The sequence below is a fragment of the Microcaecilia unicolor genome, chromosome 1, assembly GCF_901765095.1.
Source record: "Microcaecilia unicolor chromosome 1, aMicUni1.1, whole genome shotgun sequence".
In the NCBI taxonomy this organism is placed as follows: Eukaryota; Metazoa; Chordata; class Amphibia; order Gymnophiona; family Siphonopidae; genus Microcaecilia; species Microcaecilia unicolor.
Window position 1 is genome coordinate 135,403,079 of NC_044031.1, and position 19,302 is coordinate 135,422,380.

The 19,302-nt window shown below is 44.4% G+C and overlaps 1 protein-coding gene across 1 annotated transcript in view; it reads left to right on the forward strand.

Moving 5' to 3' along the window:
* Positions 1-19,302, forward strand: part of CASD1 (CAS1 domain containing 1) — a 163,794-nt gene that overhangs the window by 74,297 nt on the left and 70,195 nt on the right. Inside the window, exons 7-8 of the mRNA XM_030200634.1 lie at positions 3,371-3,494; positions 15,895-16,109. Of these exons, the coding sequence (XP_030056494.1) occupies positions 3,371-3,494; positions 15,895-16,109 (339 nt within the window). The remainder of the gene's footprint in view (positions 1-3,370; positions 3,495-15,894; positions 16,110-19,302) is intronic.

Consider the following 19,302-nt stretch of genomic DNA (forward strand, 5'->3'; position numbering starts at 1 on the left):
ATGACCCTAATGTGCTTCTTCCTGAGCCACTCCTTTGTTGCCTTGGCTGTATGTTTTGGGTCATTGTCGTGCTGGAAGACCCAGCCACGACCCATTTTTAAGGCCCTGGCGGAGGGAAGGAGGTTGTCACTCAGAATTGTACGGTACATGGCCCCATCCATTCTCCCATTGATGCGGTGAAGTAGTCCTGTGCCCTTAGCAGAGAAACACCCCCAAAACATAACATTTCCACCTCCATGCTTGACAGTGGGGACGGTGTTCTTTGGGTAATAGGCAGCATTTCTCTTCCTCCAAACACGGCGAGTTGAGTTCATGCCAAAGAGCTCAATTTTTGTCTCATCTGACCACAGCACCTTCTCCCAATCACTCTCGGCATCATCCAGGTGTTCACTGGCAAACTTCAGACGGGCCGTCACATGTGCCTTCCGGAGCAGGGGGACCTTGCGGGCACTGCAGGATTGCAATCCGTTATGTCGTAATGTGTTACCAATGGTTTTCGTGGTGACAGTGGTCCCAGCTGCCTTGAGATCATTGACAAGTTCCCCCCTTGTAGTTGTAGGCTGATTTCTAACCTTCCTCATGATCAAGGATACCCCACGAGGTGAGATTTTGCGTGGAGCCCCAGATCTTTGTCGATTGACAGTCATTTTGTACTTTTTCCATTTTCTTACTATGGCACCAACAGTTGTCTCCTTCTCGCCCAGCGTCTTACTGATGGTTTTGTAGCCCATTCCAGCCTTGTGCAGGTGTATGATCTTGTCCCTGACATCCTTAGACAGCTCCTTGCTCTTGGCCATTTTGTAGAGGTTAGAGTCTGACTGATTCACTGAGTCTGTGGACAGGTGTCTTTCATACAGGTGACCATTGCCGACAGCTGTCTGTCATGCAGGTAACGAGTTGATTTGGAGCATCTACCTGGTCTGTAGGGGCCAGATCTCTTACTGGTTGGTGGGGGATCAAATACTTATTTCCCTCTGCAGAATGCAAATAAATTCATATACTTTCCACAATGTGATTTTCCGGATTTAATTTGTGATGTGCTATCTCTCACTGTTACCAATAACCTACCCTTCAATTATGGGCTGCTCATGTCTTTGTCAGTGGGCAAACTTACAAAATCAGCAAGGGATCAAATACTTATTTCCACCACTGTACATGCAATTTCTGCCAGTTATGCTAATATTTTATATAAATACACCAGTACCTATGTATCTTTATAAAATGGAGTGGAAGAGTAGCCTTCTGGTTAGAGCATCAGTTTTGACATCCAGAGGTGGCCGCTTCAAATCCCACTTCTGCTCTTTGTGATCTTGGTCAAGTCACTTAACCCCCCATTGCCTCAGGTACAAAATTAGATTGTGAGCCCTCCAGGGACAGGGAAATACCCAGTATACCTGAATGTAACTCATCTTGAGCTACTGCTGAAAAAGGTGTGAGCAAAATCCAAATAAATAAAATACTGTCTAGGTGTGCCCACTTGTCCTTTTATTTTAAAACTCAGGGTAATTTTTACATCTCAGTACTTCAAGTTTACAGTGTTTGCCCTAGATTCATAAAGAATGAGGAAACCTAGAACTAGCTCAGCAGAAGTTGAGAAATAATATGGCAACTATCAAATAGAATTTACTTTACCAATTAATAGAACATTCTAACATTTTTGATTGAATAGCACAATGTTCTCCTGAAGGATACTGAGTGTATTGGGCTTATTCTGCTTTAGTAGGGCCCTAAGGTGCTTTTTGCCTCGGTGTATCTTTTCCCAGTGACATAACGGGAATCAGAATTTAATTTATTTCAGAGGGCTGCAACTTTAACACCCTCTAGTTCAATAAGGTGCATGGGTAATGTTGGAAACCATTTGCCATTTTTAGATTTAAAGACGTTTGTGGATTATTCTTGATAAATAATTTAGAGGCTGACTGAACTTTGGTTTCAGTTCCAGATTGTCACTGAAAGTGGACCAAAACCAAACTCACTACCCAACCTCCTCCCCGAAACTAGACCAAAACCCGAAACTCTCTACCCACCCTCCTCCCCCCAAATCCCATCCCGTCCAACCACCCGAAGTCCCTCTCAAGCCTACTTTAGGAAGCCTTGGTGTTCTCAGGAACCAAATCAGAGAGGAGCAAGTCTGCTGCCTGTGATGGTTCCAATTGCAAATTGACTGCCAGAACCTCCCGCGTCAGCCTTGGCAGTCATTTTGCATTGGAGCAGCGGCGCAGGGCAGGAACAAGTGATGTTCATTCTTGCCCCTAGACCACCAAGGACCTGGGGAGGGCCTACAGGTGGTCAGGTGGGATGGGGTGCAACTGGGGAGGGGGGCTTAGGAGGGGTTCTTTATGGTTGTGGGGGGGGGGGGGTGGAGTTTCATTTATGATTTCAGTTTCTTCCGAAACCGAGCCGCCAATTTAAGTCACATATTTGGTTTTGGAAGAAACCAACGATTCTGGGTTCAGTCGGACTCTAAAATAATATTCACAAGGATTTCCAGAGAGATTATTGAATAGTCTGAGTCCCTCACTCTGAATGTGATCCTTCTGACAGTGCAACACCTCCACATTAAGACCTGGATTTGTCATAGTACAATATTTTTAATCGGGCAACTATTTGTTCAGTAGAACAGTTTGTGCACATATTGGTAGTACATTTTGAGGCTCATTTTCAAAGCACATAGACTTACAAAGTTACATAGGTTCCTGTGTAATTTTGTAAGTCTATGTGCTTTGATAATGAGCACCTTTATCCCCCCATCTCCCTGCAAGGTACTCATACTCTGGAAGTTTGTTTGTCAATTTAATACACTGTCCTATGTCGAACATTTGGTGTTCTTACATAATGTATTTTGAGGATGTTTTCAAAGTTTTATCCATGGGCAAACAGCTGTGTATCATGGAAAAAGACCCACTTTCAACTATCCTCACTGTGGTAATTTTATCTGCCTTTGAAAAGGGACATGGCAAAGTCATGTGGGGCTTTCAGTTTGAAAACCCTCCACTTACTTACAGTGGGTGTATTCGCAACTTCTTCAAAGCATGTGCTGTTCTTCGTGCTGAAGTTCAGGTCCTATTCCCTAGGCCTGTATAATTTCAAAGGAAACATTGTATGGGGTTTCCCCTTGAAAATGGGATTCTAATAACCATGAGACTGAAAATCTCTTCTAAACTCTCCCCCCCCCCCCCCCCCCCCCCCTTTATACAGGGCTTCAAGATTGCCCCATTAAGGTTTAAAAAGCTGTTTTCTCACAGGAAGAAAGCAGGTCCTTACTGACAAGACTGTAAAGTAAACTAGAATAATAGACATAAATGGTATTTCAGCTCTGGAAACATGAGAATGAATTCATTTTTAACTTTTCATTTTTTTGATCTTACAGTGGTCTATGAAGATACACAATGGAAGCAATGAGGCTCTCTCACAGTACAAGAACAATGTCACAACTATTGCACCTGTTTTAGAAATGTTAGCAGACAGTAGTGAAGTGTATTGGGTCTTACAAGGTAAAAAGAGCTTGCTGTGAATGTCTTAATCAGTAGTCAATTTTAGTATTCATTTTATTTTAAAGTTGTATAAGAATTAGTTCATCCTTATGTATGTGTGTATGTGGATATAAATATATTTGGTTGTGTGGTGGTGGTATATGTTGAAATGACATGAGTGACCAGCAGTGTGCCAGTGCTGGACTGGTTCTCTTTTTAGTGTTTTCATAAGCAGTATTACAAAGGGGCTAGGAGGGAAATTAGGCTTACAGAAGGGAAATATGACATGGCATAAATGAAAAGGAGTCTTTTTTTTAATTATTATTAATGTTTATAAACAAGGCCCTCTTAGATCTACTTGTGGTATTGTTTTTATATTCTAAGATGTCAAAACAGAATACCTGAGAAATATAAAAGACAACACTCAAAACAACCTGAGGAAAATAAAAAATAAACTAGGATAACACACAATAGTGCACTTTAAGGGGTTAATCCAGGGTTCTCAACCCAGTCCTCAGGACACACCCAGTCGGGACAGGGTTTCCAGGATGCCTGTAATTAATATATATTACAAACTATAAAACATCCGTTGAAAATTTGCAAAACACTTTCTATCTTTATTAAATGTCTTCTATATACTTAAAATTTTCTTTACACAATGTCATAAATAGAACATTAACACAGCCATTCACTCTCTTTCACACATCATATATAAAAAACGCTCATCATGTCATATGTAGAGCGCTACAACAATTTCCTCACAAAATAAATCAGCTTCTCCTGTATGCTATTTAAACAACCTGCTGACTTCTATACCGTGGAGCTTACTCTTCAATGAAGATCATACAGAACAGAATTTTCTCCTAGATGATAACTGTACATCAGTGTCCGGCAGATTCATTGATAATAGAGCTTCCAATAATGTATCAATCCATTAGTCCTCACAAATGAATCACCGATTTTTATCGCTGAATATTGATGAAAATCCAACGGGGTACAAACTCCGATCTATAAGTGAGGTAGCTGCACGCTTCTATAGTATTCACAATCAAATCCAGGAACCATCTTCTGTGGACTTTGCATAAGATCTTTGTTCAACTTTTCAGCAAGCCGCTACAGGACCCGACACGATCATGTTTCGCTATATAAAGCGTCTTCATGTGTCTTTCGTTCTAAGTAGACCAACAATGTGTAAATGTCTCTATATTCTATTCACCCCTAATCCTAACCATCAAAACAACAATACAAGATTAAAAACTTCTTATCAGCTACTGCAGGTGGTCAGGAACTCGATACCAGCAAGATGCCGGTGGAAAACGTCTAGAAGGATGCCCACACATGCGCATACGATACCAAAGGAACTCAGTGATTTAAATACCTTCCTAAATGCTCAGTCAGTCGATTTCCTTATTTAGCCCACATGGGGCAACCGTATTCCAGAGAAATATCAAGTTCTGTTCCTTTCTTAGTAACAACAAAGGAAGATTACCTCCTCTTTCTGACTTGATTTGATTTAATACTACAAATCTAAGATCTTGTACTGCATGATTAGTTTCCAACCAGTGAGACACAAGGGAGGCCTCTATACGTGCTGCACATATATTGCTCAAGTGCTGACCTATCCTAATTTTAATTTTCCGTGTGGTCAACCCAATAAACCACGCGGACATACCACCCCATAAATGCAGTTCATGGTGTTACAGTCAGTATATTCTTGTAAACGATATATTTTGTCCGTATGAGGAATAGTAACTTCCTTAACTTGCAAAGAATGTTGACAGTATACATAGTGATTACGCCTAAAATGGCCTTGTTCCCTAAATGAGTCAGATATTATTTTTCGTCCTTTAGTCAGCTGTTCTCCCAAATTCATACACCGCGAAAAAGCGAAGCGAGGTGTAGTTTTAAATGTATCATGTATACCTAGTATTGGCCAATGCCGACGTATAATTTGTATGATATTAGAAGAGTGCGTGTATGGCAACACGCAGGTTAACGGGGCATCATTCTTCCTAATGTTTCTTCTACATCATTGCCAATCAGAATGAAAATTATAAGCCCTTTTAGCGGCCTTTCTTAGTATTGTGTGTGGATAACCTCTCTGCTGAAATCTTGTAATCATTTTGTCTGCTTGTAGACAAAACTTATCTCTAGAACTGCATAACCGATGTATGCGGAGCAGCTGGCTAACTGGAAAATGAAGATACATACCTATAGCAGGTATTCTCCGAGGACAGCAGGCTGATCTCATGACTGGGTGACGTCCACGGCACCCCCCCACCCCCCCGAACGGAAATCTTCCTAGCAACAAAGCTTGCTAGAGCCTTCAAGCGCGCGCAGGTGACCATCTTCCCGCCCATCGCGCAAGAGTCCCGACAGTTCGATATCAAAGCAAACAAGGACAAAGACAACTCCAAAGGGGAGGCGGGCGGGTATGTATCTTCATTTTATCCGAGGACAAGCAGGCTGCTTGTTCTCACGACTGGGGTATCCCTAGCCCCCAGGCTCACTCAAAACAACAAAGAAAGGTCAATAGGGCCTCGCAACAGCGAGGACATAACAAGGATTGACCTACGAAGAAACATCTGAGAGTGTAGCCTGGAACAGAACAAAAATGGGCCTAGGGGGGTGGAGTTGGATTCTAAACCCCAAACAGATTCTGCAGCACCGACTGCCCAAACCGACTGTCGCGTCGGCTATCCTGCTGAAGGCAGTAATGAGATGTGAATGTGTGGATTGAAGACCACGTCACAGCCTTGCAAATCTCTTCTACAGTCAAGAGTCAGCCCAGCTTGGGCGTAAGTGAAGGCAATGCAGTTCTGGTAGAGTGCTCAGAGATGAAGGGACGGATTTTGCTGATGGAATTACAATGCATGCAAATCGATTTTCTATGTATAACTTATATTTAATCAATGCAGCCACAGCAATTTTATTTTCCTTAAGTTTTTTTTTTCTCCTTTAACTTTTGTTGAAACTCCAGAGCAGAACTTTCTTTCTTCTGAGACGAACATAAGAGTAGCCATACTGGGTCAGACCAGTGGTCCATGTAGCCCAGTATCCTATTTTCCAAAGTGGCCAAGCCAGGTCACACGTACTTGGCAGAAACCCAGTTAGCAGCATCATTCCATGCTGCAATCCCAGGGGCAAGCAGTTGCTTCTCTATGTCTGTCTCTATATGAGCATCCACATGCGGACCAATGTGCAACAGCTGGCGGACCTGGTCGAGAAGCTCCCGCCGGAGCAGTCCAGGCCTTATCAGGAGGTGGTCAGGCAGCTGAAGGCGTGCAGAAAGTTCCTGTCCAGGGGTATTTTTGACACCTGTGACGTGGCATCTCGTGCTGCGGCCCAAGGTATAGTGATGCGCAGGCTCTCATGGCTGCGTGCCTCTGACCTGGACAACCGCACCCAGCAGAGACTGGCTGACGTCCCTTGCCGGGGGGATAACATTTTCGGTGAGAAGGTCGAGCAGATGGTGGACCAACTGCATCAGCGGGAAACCGCTCTCGACAAGCTCTCCCACCGGGCGCCTTCAGCATCCACCTCCACAGGTGGACGTTTTTCCCGGGCCCGGCAGGCTGCACCCTATTCTTTTGCGAAGCGTAGGTACAACCAGCCGGCCCGAAGGCCTCGTCAGGCACAGGGACAGCCACAGCGCGCTCGTTCTCGTCAACAGCGTGCGCCTAAGCAGCCCCCTGCGCCTCCACAGCAAAAGCCGGGGACGGGCTTTTGACTGGATCCACGGGAACATAGCCGCCCTACAAGTGTCCGTACCGGACGATCTGCCGGTCGGAGGGAGGTTAAAATTCTTTCACCAAAGGTGGCCTCTCATAACCTCCGACCAGTGGGTTCTCCAAATAGTGCGGTGCGGATACGCCCTGAATTTGGCCTCCCTGCCTCCAAATTGTCCCCCGGGAGCTCAGTCTTTCAGCTCCCATCACAAGCAGGTACTTGCAGAGGAACTCTCCGCCCTTCTCAGCGCCAATGCGGTCGAGCCCGTACCACCCGGGCAGGAAGGGCAGGGATTCTATTCCAGGTACTTCCTTGTGGAAAAGAAAACAGGGGGGATGCGTCCCATCCTAGACCTGAGAGGCCTGCACAAATTCCTGGTCAAAGAAAAGTTCAGGATGCTTTCCTTGGGCACCCTTCTGCCAATGATTCAGAAAAACGATTGGCTATGTTCCCTGGATTTAAAGGACGCATATACTCACATACCGATACTGCCAGCTCACAGACAGTATCTCAGATTCCGCCTGGGCGCACGGCACTTTCAGTATTGTGTGCTGCCCTTTGGGCTCGCCTCTGCCCCACGAGTGTTTACCAAGTGCCTCGTGGTGGTAGCGGCCTACCTACGCAAGCTGGGAGTGCACGTGTTCCCATATCTCGACGATTGGCTGGTCAAGAACACCTCGGAGGCAGGAGCCCTCCGGTCCATGCAGTGCACTATTCAACTTCTGGAGCTGCTGGGGTTTGTGATAAATTACCCAAAGTCCCATCTCCAGCCGAATCACTCTCTGAAATTCATAGGAGCGCTGCTGAATTCCCAGACGGCTCAGGCCTACCTTCCCGAAGCGAGGGCCACCAACCTCTTGGCCCTGGCTTCGCAGACCAGAGCGTCTCAGCAGATCACAGCTCGGCAGATGTTGAGACTTCTGGGTCATATGGCCTCCACAGTTCATGTGACTCCCATGGCTCGTCTTCACATGAGATCTGCTCAATGGACCCTAGCTTCCCAGTGGTTCCAAGCCACCGGGAATCTAGAAGATGTCATCCGCCTCTCCACCAGTTGCCGCACTTCACTGCTCTGGTGGACCATCCGGACCAATTTGACCCTGGGACGTCCATTCCAAATTCCGCAGCCCGTGAAAGTGCTGACGACGGATGCATCTCGCCTGGGGTGGGGAGCCCATGTCGATGGGCTTCACACCCAGGGTCTGTGGTCCCTCCAGGAAAAGGATCTGCAGATCAACCTCCTGGAGCTCCGAGCAATCTGGAACGCACTGAAGGCTTTCAGAGATCGGCTGTCCTGCCAAATTATCCAAATTCGGACAGACAATCAGGTTGCAATGTATTACGTCAACAAGCAGGGGGGCACCGGATCTCGCCCCCTGTGCCAGGAGGCCGTCGGGATGTGGCGTTGGGCGTGTCGGTTCGGCATGCTCCTCCAAGCCACGTACCTGGCAGGCGTAAACAACAGTCTGGCCGACAGACTGAGCAGAGTCATGCAACCCCACGAGTGGTCGCTCCATGCCAGAGTGGTACGCAAGATCTTCCGAGCGTGGGGCACCCCCTCGGTGGACCTTTTCGCCTCTCAGACCAACCACTAGCTGCCTCTGTTCTGTTCCAGACTTCAGGCACACGGCAGGCTAGCGTCGGATGCCTTTCTCCTCCATTGGGGGACCGGCCTCATGTATGCTTATCCTCCCATACCTTTGGTGGGGAAGACCTTACTGAAGCTCAAGCAAGACCGCGGCACCATGATTCTGATAGCGCCCTTTTGGCCCTGTCAGATCTGGTTCCCTCTTCTTCTGGAGTTGTCCTCAGAAGAACCGTGGAGATTGGAGTGTTTTCCGATTCTCATTTCGCAGAACAACGGAGCGTTACTGCACCCCAACCTTCAGTCTCTGGCTCTCACGGCCTGGATGTTGAGGGCGTAGACTTCACTGCGTTGGGTCTGTCTGAGGGTGTCTCCCGGGTCTTACTTGCCTCTAGGAAGGATTCCACTAAAAAGAGTTACTTTTTCAAGTGGAGGAGGTTTGTCGTGTGGTGTGAGAGCAAGGCCCTAGAACCTCGTTCTTGCCCTGCACAGAACCTGCTTGAATACCTTCTGCACTTATCAGAGTCTGGCCTCAAGACCAACTCAGTAAGGAATCACCTTAGTGCGATTAGTGCTTACCATTATCGTGTGGAAGGTAAAGCCATCTCTGGAGAGCCTTTAGTCGTTCGATTCATGAGAGGCTTGCTTTTGTCAAAGCCCCCTATCAAGCCTCCTACTGTGTCATGGGATCTCAACGTCGTCCTCACCCAGCTGATGAAACCTCCTTTTGAGCCACTGAATACCTGCCATCTGAAGTACTTGACCTGGAAGGTCATTTTCTTGGTGGCAGTTACTTCAGCTCGTAGGGTCAGTGAGCTTCAAGCCCTAGTAGCTCATGCTCCATATACCAAATTTCATCACAACAGAGTAGTGCTCCGCACCCACCCAAAGTTCCTGCCGAAGGTGGTGTCGGAGTTCCATCTTAACCAGTCAATTGTCTTGCCAACATTCTTCCCCAGGCCGCATACCCGCCCTGCTGAACGTCAGTTGCACACATTGGACTGCAAGAGAGCATTGGCCTTCTACTTGGAGCGGACACAGCCCAACAGACAGTCCGCCCAATTGTTTATTTCTTTCGACCCTACAGGCTAGGGGTCGCTGTCGGGAAACGCACCATCTCTAATTGGCTAGCAGATTGCATTTCCTTCACTTACGCCCAGGCTGGGCTGACTCTTGAGGGTCATGTCACGGCTCATAGTGTTAGAGCCATGGCAGCGTCAGTGGCCCACTTGAAGTCAGCCACTATTGAAGAGATTTGCAGGGCTGCGACGTGGTCATCTGTCCACACATTCACATCACATTACTGCCTCCAGCAGGATACCCGACGCGACAGTCGGTTCGGGCAGTCGGTGCTGCAGAATCTGTTTGGGGTGTAAATCCAACTCCACCCTCCAGGACCCGAATTTATTCTGGTCAGGCTGCACTCTCAGTTAGTTGTTCTTCGTAGGTCAATTTCTGTTGTTTCCTCGCCGTTGCGAGGTTCCATTGACCTGGGTTCTTGTTTTGAGTGAGCCTGAGAGCTAGGGATACCCCAGTCGTGAGAACAAGCAGCCTGCTTGTCCTCGGAGAAAGTGAATGATACATACCTGTAGCAGGTGTTCTCCGAGGACAGCAGGCTGATTGTTCTCACCTACCCTCCCTCCTCCCCTTTGGAGTTGTGTGTTTCATCTTTTGCTAGTCATTCAACTGGCGGGAGCGGTCGCGCACGGGCGGGAAGACGGCCGCGCATGCGCGGTGGGCGTGCCCTGCGTGCCGACCGTCCCGCGAAGCTTCTTTCCGGTTGGTGGGGGCTGCCGCGGACGTCACCCAGTCGTGAGAACAATCAGCCTGCTGTCCTTGGAGAACACCTGCTACAGGTATGTATCATTCACTGTTCATCTAAACCAGCATTTGCCAAATAGACTGAAAAGTCACCTCGGGGGTCAGGTATAGCATACCTGAAACCTCAGCAGGTGGTTTAATAGGTTTCATGTGGTCAGCAGTCTTACTAACAGATGGAGAACTGCTTCCTCCCGATGTCAGTAGTGGAGTTCCAGCAACTGCTTCACTCCTGCTGGCAGGGTTCCCTCTGCTGCAACAAAACGCCACTTGCAGAAACAACTCGAAGGAGAAGAATAAGCACTTGGGCTGGAGAATCCTCTCACTTCAAGTATCTGGCAAGCATCACATCAGAGGACTGACCTGAGGTTAGAGAGGGAAGTGACTGGGTATAACGATCCACGCTTGAGAGACCAGTGTAGTTGAAGCGGGAACTGGGCCAGACCTGCGGTTTGCTGTGTTGTTTGGGAGCCATCAGAGGTTAAAAAAAAATTCTAAAAGTAAGAGCAAGGTCTCTGTGTGCCTCGGCGCCCATCGCCATCTTGACTCTGCTTCCTCATCTTGTTTGACTTTCGTCAACTTCTCCCCCCCCCCCCCCCCCCCCCCCCCAAAATGAAGGTCTGTTTCTTTTGAAGGTTGCTTCAGCAGAATGTACTGGTGGTGTTAACAGGAACACACAGTTTGGTGCCTCTGCTGAGCAAAGTTCTGTGACTGGGCAAGTCACTTAACCCTTCATTGCCCCAGGTACAAAATAAATACAGAAAGGCGGTATATCAAATTTGTATATCGAATTTTTGTGGGAAAATGGGTATAAATGTCAAATAAATCCCATGCCCTTTCCCTTTAAAAAAAAAAAAAAGCAGCAATAGGAAAATGAAACAGGAGCAGCAGGGCAGAGCATATGGGGAATACCCAGGCAAGGTGAATTGGGGATTCAGCTGGGGAGAGGCTGCACTTGCTCTTAGTCATCTGTTATTTAGATGCATAGTCTCTAAATCTCACAAGATCCTTCTGCAAGTCCTCACAATCTTCAACCATTTTAATGACTTGAAATCATTTTGTGTCATCTGCAGATGTGATCACCTCACTTTATTACGCCTGTCTACAGAACATTTATGAATATGTTAAACAATACAGGTCCCAATACGAACCTTTGGGGCATTCTACTAGTGATCCTTTTAACATGTGGATAATTGACCATTCTATCCTACTTTATGTTTTACTGTCTTTTAGCCAGTGTGCAGTTCACAACAGGGCATTGCCTCCTATACAGTGACTCTATAATTTCCCAAGACATTTCTCATGAGCTACTTTGTCAAATGCCTTCTGAGATCCAAATGCACTAAATCAACCTGCTGATCATTATCCACTTATTAGTTTACACCTTCCAAAAAATGATTAAATTTACAAGGCAAGACTAGCCTTTGTTAACCTCATGCTGACCCATTAAGTAGTGTCTTATCTTGGGGCTTTCTTACTAAAGCTTAATGTGCACTAATGGAATTAGCTTGCGCTAAATGCAAAGAAGTCCATAGGTATAAAATGGACGACTTAGCATTTAGCGTGCACTATTCTGTTAGCATGCATTAAGCTTTTGTAAAAGAGCCCCTATATGTTCAGTAATTTTTAGTTCATAGTTCACCTTTATTATTATTTGATATACTGCCTGTAGAATTGCTTATCTTTTCAGGTTTTTCTTTTTTTTCTTTTGTATAGCTTCAACCATTGTGCCTAGTTACCAACATCAAGCTCATAGATCTATAGTTTCCTAGATCATCTCAGGAGCCCTTTTTAAAAATTGTCTACATTAGCCACCCACCAACCCTCGGGTATCACAGCCATTTTGAATGATAACTTAGGTTACTAGTAACAGGTTAGCATTTTCGTGTTTGAGCTGTTTCAGGACTCTAGGGGTGAGTGTTGTCTGATCCTGCTGATTTGTTGCCCTTCAGTTTATCAATTTGTTCTGCTTTAGTTGTCCTGAATCATCACCATCAAAGAAGGTTTCTGGTGTTGGTATGACCTCAACATCCTCCTAAATAAAGACAAAGAAATCATTTGTTTTTTCTATTATCTTGAGAATTACTTTTTAAAGTCTCTCTTTGCCGCCTTTGTTTTTTTTTTCCCCATCAAACTTGCTAGTGCTTGTAGACATCTCTGTTTTTATCATTAGGATCTCGTTTGCATTTTTTTAAAGATGCTCTTTTAGCTTTTACCACATCTTTTATGTGTTAAACCGTATTTGCTGTTTGGCTTTTTTTTTTTTTTTTTTGATACTTGGTATATGTTTTATCTGGGCTTCCAAAATGGTCTTTCCTCAGGGCAGTTGAGGATTCTCTTTATGTAAAATGTTAATTCCTGAGTGTCCACTTTTAACAGCTCTAGGAACAGAGTTATTTCTTTTGAGTGTAGATTTATCATTTATTTGCTCCCCAATCATTAGTGGTTGCTTTTAAAATAATTTCCATTCCACTAGCAGATTTTTGAACTTGACAGTTACTCCCTTTTGTTTTTTTGTAACATTTCCTCATTTTGTTGTAGTTTCAGTGATGACAAATTTGATCATATTGAGATCATTGTTGCCAGGCAGCCCCACCACTATTACGTCTTGGATCAGGTCCTATCTATCAGTAAGGACTAGATCTAAAGTACTTTCCTCTCTGGTTGGATCCTGAATCAACTGCTCCAAGAAGCAGCCATTTATGTCATGTAATGTTAATTTTTCTTGGATGCCCAGATAAGACATTTGCCCAATCAGTATTGGGGTAACTGATTCCCATTATTATTGTGTTGCCAGATTTGTTAGCCTTCTTAATTTCTGTTAGCATTTCACTTTTTCTTCATTCTTTCTAGGTGGACTACAGTGTAATCCCACCAGTATGCTTCTCCCCTTCACACATGGCATTTCTGTCTATAAAGATTCCACATTGCATTTTGTTTTCTGCAGAATTTTTATCCTTTTTAACTCTATGTCATTCTTATACTATAGTTCCATCCTGCCAGTATAATTTTTACCCTTGTATAAAGGCATTCCATTGTCTTCATTCTCTTTTCACTTACAGCCATACATTTTTAACTCTCCCATCTTATTTGTTTAGACCTCTGGCATTCAAATAAATAAAATTTAAATATTTTTTTATTGAATGTAATACATTATAAAAATAATAATTCAAGAAAGAATATATACACATATCAAAAATTATACTGCTACATTCCCTATCCTATATACAGTGGTGGAAATAAGTATTTGATCCCTTGCTGATTTTGTAAGTTTGCCCACTGACAAAGACATGAGCAGCCCATAATTGAAGGGTAGGTTATTGGTAACAGTGAGAGATAGCACATCACAAATTAAATCCGGAAAATCACATTGTGGAAAGTATATGAATTTATTTGCATTCTGCAGAGGGAAATAAGTATTTAATCCCTCTGGCAAACAAGACCTAATACTTGGTGGCAAAACCCTTGTTGGCAAGCACAGCGGTCAGACGTCTTCTGTAGTTGATGATGAGGTTTGCACACATGTCAGGAGGAATTTTGGTCCACTCCTCTTTGCAGATCATCTCTAAATCATTAAGAGTTCTGGGCTGTCGCTTGGCAACTCGCAGCTTCAGCTCCCTCCATAAGTTTTCAATGGGATTAAGGTCTGGTGACTGGCTAGGCCACTCCATGACCCTAATGTGCTTCTTCCTGAGCCACTCCTTTGTTGCCTTGGCTGTATGTTTTGGGTCATTGTTGTGCTGGAAGACCCAGCCACGACCCATTTTTAAGGCCCTGGCGGAGGGAAGGAGGTTGTCACTCAGAATTGTACGGTACATGGCCCCATCCATTCTCCCATTGATGCGGTGAAGTAGTCCTGTGCCCTTAGCAGAGAAACACCCCCAAAACATAACATTTCCACCTCCATGCTTGACAGTGGGGACGGTGTTCTTTGGGTAATAGGCAGCATTTCTCTTCCTCCAAACACGGCGAGTTGAGTTCATGCCAAAGAGCTCAATTTTTGTCTCATCTGACCACAGCACCTTCTCCCAATCACTCTCGGCATCATCCAGGTGTTCACTGGCAAACTTCAGACGGGCCGTCACATGTGCCTTCCGGAGCAGGGGGACCTTGCGGGCACTGCAGGATTGCAATCCGTTATGTCGTAATGTGTTACCAATGGTTTTCGTGGTGACAGTGGTCCCAGCTGCCTTGAGATCATTGACAAGTTCCCCCCTTGTAGTTGTAGGCTGATTTCTAACCTTCCTCATGATCAAGGATACCCCACGAGGTGAGATTTTGCGTGGAGCCCCAGATCTTTGTCGATTGACAGTCATTTTGTACTTCTTCCATTTTCTTATTATGGCACCAACAGTTGTCTCCTTCTCGCCCAGCGTCTTACTGATGGTTTTGTAGCCCATTCCAGCCTTGTGCAGGTGTATGATCTTGTCCCTGACATCCTTAGACAGCTCCCTGCTCTTGGCCATTTTGTAGAGGTTAGAGTCTGACTGATTCACTGAGTCTGTGGACAGGTGTCTTTCATACAGGTGACCATTGCCGACAGCTGTCTGTCATGCAGGTAACGAGTTGATTTGGAGCATCTACCTGGTCTGTAGGGGCCAGATCTCTTACTGGTTGGTGGGGGATCAAATACTTATTTCCCTCTGCAGAATGCAAATAAATTCATATACTTTCCACAATGTGATTTTCCGGATTTAATTTGTGATGTGCTATCTCTCACTGTTACCAATAACCTACCCTTCAATTATGGGCTGCTCATGTCTTTGTCAGTGGGCAAACTTACAAAATCAGCAAGGGATCAAATACTTATTTCCACCACTGTATATATATATATATATATAAAGCATAGTAACATGGTAGATGACGGCAGAAAAAGACCTGCACGGTCCACCCAGTCTGCCCAACAAGATAAACTCACATGTGCCATTTTTTGTGTATACCTTACCTTGATTTGTACCTGTCTTTTTCAGGGCACAGACCGTATAAGTCTGCCCAGCACTATCCCCGCCTCCCAATCACCCACCCGGCCTCCCACGACCGGCTCTGGCACAGACCGTATAAGTCTGCCCAGCACTATCCCCACCTCCCAACCACCAGCCCTGCCTCCCACCACTGGCTAAGCTTCTGGGGATCCCTTCCTTCTGAGCAGGATTCCTTTATGTTTATCCCACGCATGTTTGAATATATATATATATATATATAATTTCTGTTTACAACCAACATAGCAGTTAATAGGGGTAATTTGGAATCAATTATATCTGTTTTTTATTTGTTTTCCTGTTTGTTTAGATCCTGTATATGAACCTCTCCTAAGTGAAAGTAGGAAAATGATCACAAATGAGAAGATTGATGCCTATAATGAGGTGGCAGTTGGGATTTTAAACAGCAGCACCAGAAACTCCAAATCCAAAATCAAGATGTTTGGTGTTTCAAAACTTATAGCAGAGGAAACCATGAAGGAATCGGTGGATGGCTTGCATCTCCCAGATGCAAGTCGAGATATTGTGAGTACATTTATGGGGTTGAAATAATGCAGCAGGCATGCCAGTGAGTTTTCATACATGAACGTAGTCTAGTTGGTAATGAGAACACATGAACCATTAGGATAGTCTATCTGCCTGATTCTCACACAAGATAGGAACCTTCTTTATACTTTCAAAACAAAGGGATTATGACTCCCAATAACTAGAGCTAAAAGAAAATTCTTCAGAAAATGGAAGAAGAATCCGACTGAAAGTAAGGAAACATAAAAGGAATGGCAAGTCCAATTCAATGCGCTGATAAGGAAGGCAAAGAAGGACTTTGAAAAGAAGATTGGGTTGGAGGTAAAAACACAGAATAATAACTTTTTTATGTACATTAAAAGCAAGAAGCTGGCAAAAGAATCAGTTGGACTGCTAGATGACAGAGGGATAAAAGGGACACTCAGGATGACAAGGCTGTAGCGGAGAGATTAAATAAATTCTTTGCTTTGGTCTTCACTGAGGAAGATATGGGAGAGATACCGGTGCCAGAAATGGTATTCAATGCTGACGCATCAGAGAAACTGAAACAAATCTCTGTGAGCATGGGAGATGTAATGGGGCAATGTGACAAATTGAACAGTAGCAGATCGCCTAGACCAGATGGTAAACATCCCAGAGTACTGATAGAATTGAAAAATGAACCTGCAGAGCTATCGTTACTAATTGTAATTTATCTTTAAAATCAAGCATAGTACCGGAAGATTGGAGGGTGGCCAGTGTAGTGCCGATTTTTTTTTTTTTAAAGGGTTCCAAAGATGATCTTGGAATTTAGACTGGTGAGAATGGTAGAGACTATTATAAAGAACAAAATTACAGAACATATACATAAGCATGGATTAATGAGACAAAACCAACATGGATTTAGTGAAGTGAAATCTTGCCTCACCATTCTACTACATTTCTTTGAAGGGGTGAATAAGCATGTGGATAAAGATGAGCTGATCAATATTGTGTATCTGGATTTGCAAAAGGCATTTGACAAAGTACCTCATGAAAGACTCCTGAGGAAATTAGAAAGGCATGGGATAGTCCTATTGTGGATTAAAAACTGGTTAAAAGATATAAAACAGTGAGTATAGTTAAATGCTCTGTATTCTTAATGGAGAAGGGTAGATACTGGAGTTCCCCAGGGGTCTGTACTGGGACCGCTGCTTTTTAACATTTTTATAAATTATCTAGAGATGGGAGTAACTAGTGAGGTAAATAAATAAGCTGATGACAAAATTATTCAAAGTTGTTAAATGGCAAGAGGATTGTGAAAACTTGCAAGAAGACCTTACGAGACTGGGAATTCAAATGGCAGATGACTTTTAATGTGAGCAAGTGCAAAGTGATGCATGTGGGAAAGAGAAACCCAAACCATAGCTACGTGATGCAGGGTTCCACATTAGAAGCTACCACCCAGGAAAACCTAGGTATCATCGTTGATGATACATTGAAACCCTCTGCTCATTGTACGGCGGCCACTAAGAAAGCAAATAGAATGTTAGGAAGGAATGGAAAACTAAACTAAGAGTGTTATAATGCCTTTATATCGCTCCATGGTGTGACCACACCTCGAGTACTGTGTACAGTTCTGGTCACCGCATCTCAAAAAAGATATAGTGGCATTAGAAAAGGTACATAGAAGGGCGATGAACATGATAAAGGAGAAGGGATGACTTCCCTGTGAGGAACGGCTAAAGTGGCTGGGGCTCTTCAACTTAGAGAAGAGACGGCTAAAGGGAGATATGATAGAGGTTTATAATATGCTGAGTGAAGTGGAACGAGTAGATGTGAATCGCTTATTTACTCTTTCCAAAAATACTAGGACTAGGGGCATGCAAAGAAGCTACTAAGTAGTAAATTTAAAATGAATCGGAGAAAATAGTTCTTCACTCAACGAGTAATTAAACTCTGAAATTTGTTGCAGTTACCTTAGCATGGTTTAAAAAAGGTTTGGATAATTTCTTAAAAGAAAAGTCCATAAGCCATTATTAAGATGGAATTGGGAAAATCCACAGCATACTGTAGGATAAAAAGCATCAAATCTGTTGTGCTGTTCTAGGATCTTGCCAGGTATTTGTGACATGGATTGGCCACTTTTGGAAACAGGATACTGGGCTTGATGGACCTTTGATCTGTCCCGGTATGGCAACGCTTATGTTCTTATGCCCTTCTCAAGGCCCGTTCTTTCGAACCTGTTCCACCAGGGGAAGAAGGGAAGGGATTCTAGTCTAGGTACTTCCTTGTGTAAAAAAAAAAAAGCGGGTGTGAAGAAACTGTGTGTTTTAAACCAGTAAAATGTATGGATAGTTCCCTGTTTTAATTATTCTGAAGTGTATTTCTCCTGTTTGGCCAGCAGATTGTGCATGTTTATGCTTAAAGCTGTTATAGAGAACTCAGTGTTCTTTTTCTTTAACACAAGCAGGAAGCGAGTAACACTGCAGTATACGTTTAAAACTTGTTAACTGGGCTCTGATGGCCTGGACTTTGAAAAATTACCCAGTAGTGCTGGCTGTTGCTTCAGTGTTAGCCAGGAAGAAAGAGAGAAGGATTTCTTTGCGAAGGCTCTGTGAACAATTATATGTCTTGATCTTCCCAGGTACTGTTTAGCCAGTATGCAAATATTTAGTTAGTGTTATAATTGATTCATATTTCAGTTACCTGTTATTGTTTGCCAATTGCACAGTTTTGTCCACTGTTCCAAGTTCTAAAAATAAACACAATTGTTTGTTCATTCTGCCTGTCTGGACTGATAAAGAATCCTAGTTTGTGTGTTGGGTCTGTGAGTGCTTTCTGGGAATTGTGGGACCACTGGGAGTGTGGCTCCAGTAACCTAGAAATCACTGGGGATAATTGGAGAGCTGGAGTTTCGCCCAGAGATGGTTGTGACCCAGTCGGTGGGAGGAGGGTGCTAGTGTAGAGCACAAATGGCAGATGCAGGCGGACCTGAGCTGTGCTGTGGATAGACCCTCTAAGTGGCCGCGGGGTAACCCAAGTTGGGTAGCTAGGTGTTTTGTGACAATGGGGGATGCATCCCATCCGAGACCTGAGGGGCCTGAACAAATTCCTGGTCAAAGAGAAGTTCAGGATGGTTTCTCTGGGCACCCTGCTTCCCATGCTTCAGGAAAGCAATTAGCAATGCTGGCTGAACTTAAAGGAAGCTTATACTCATATCCTGATACTTCAG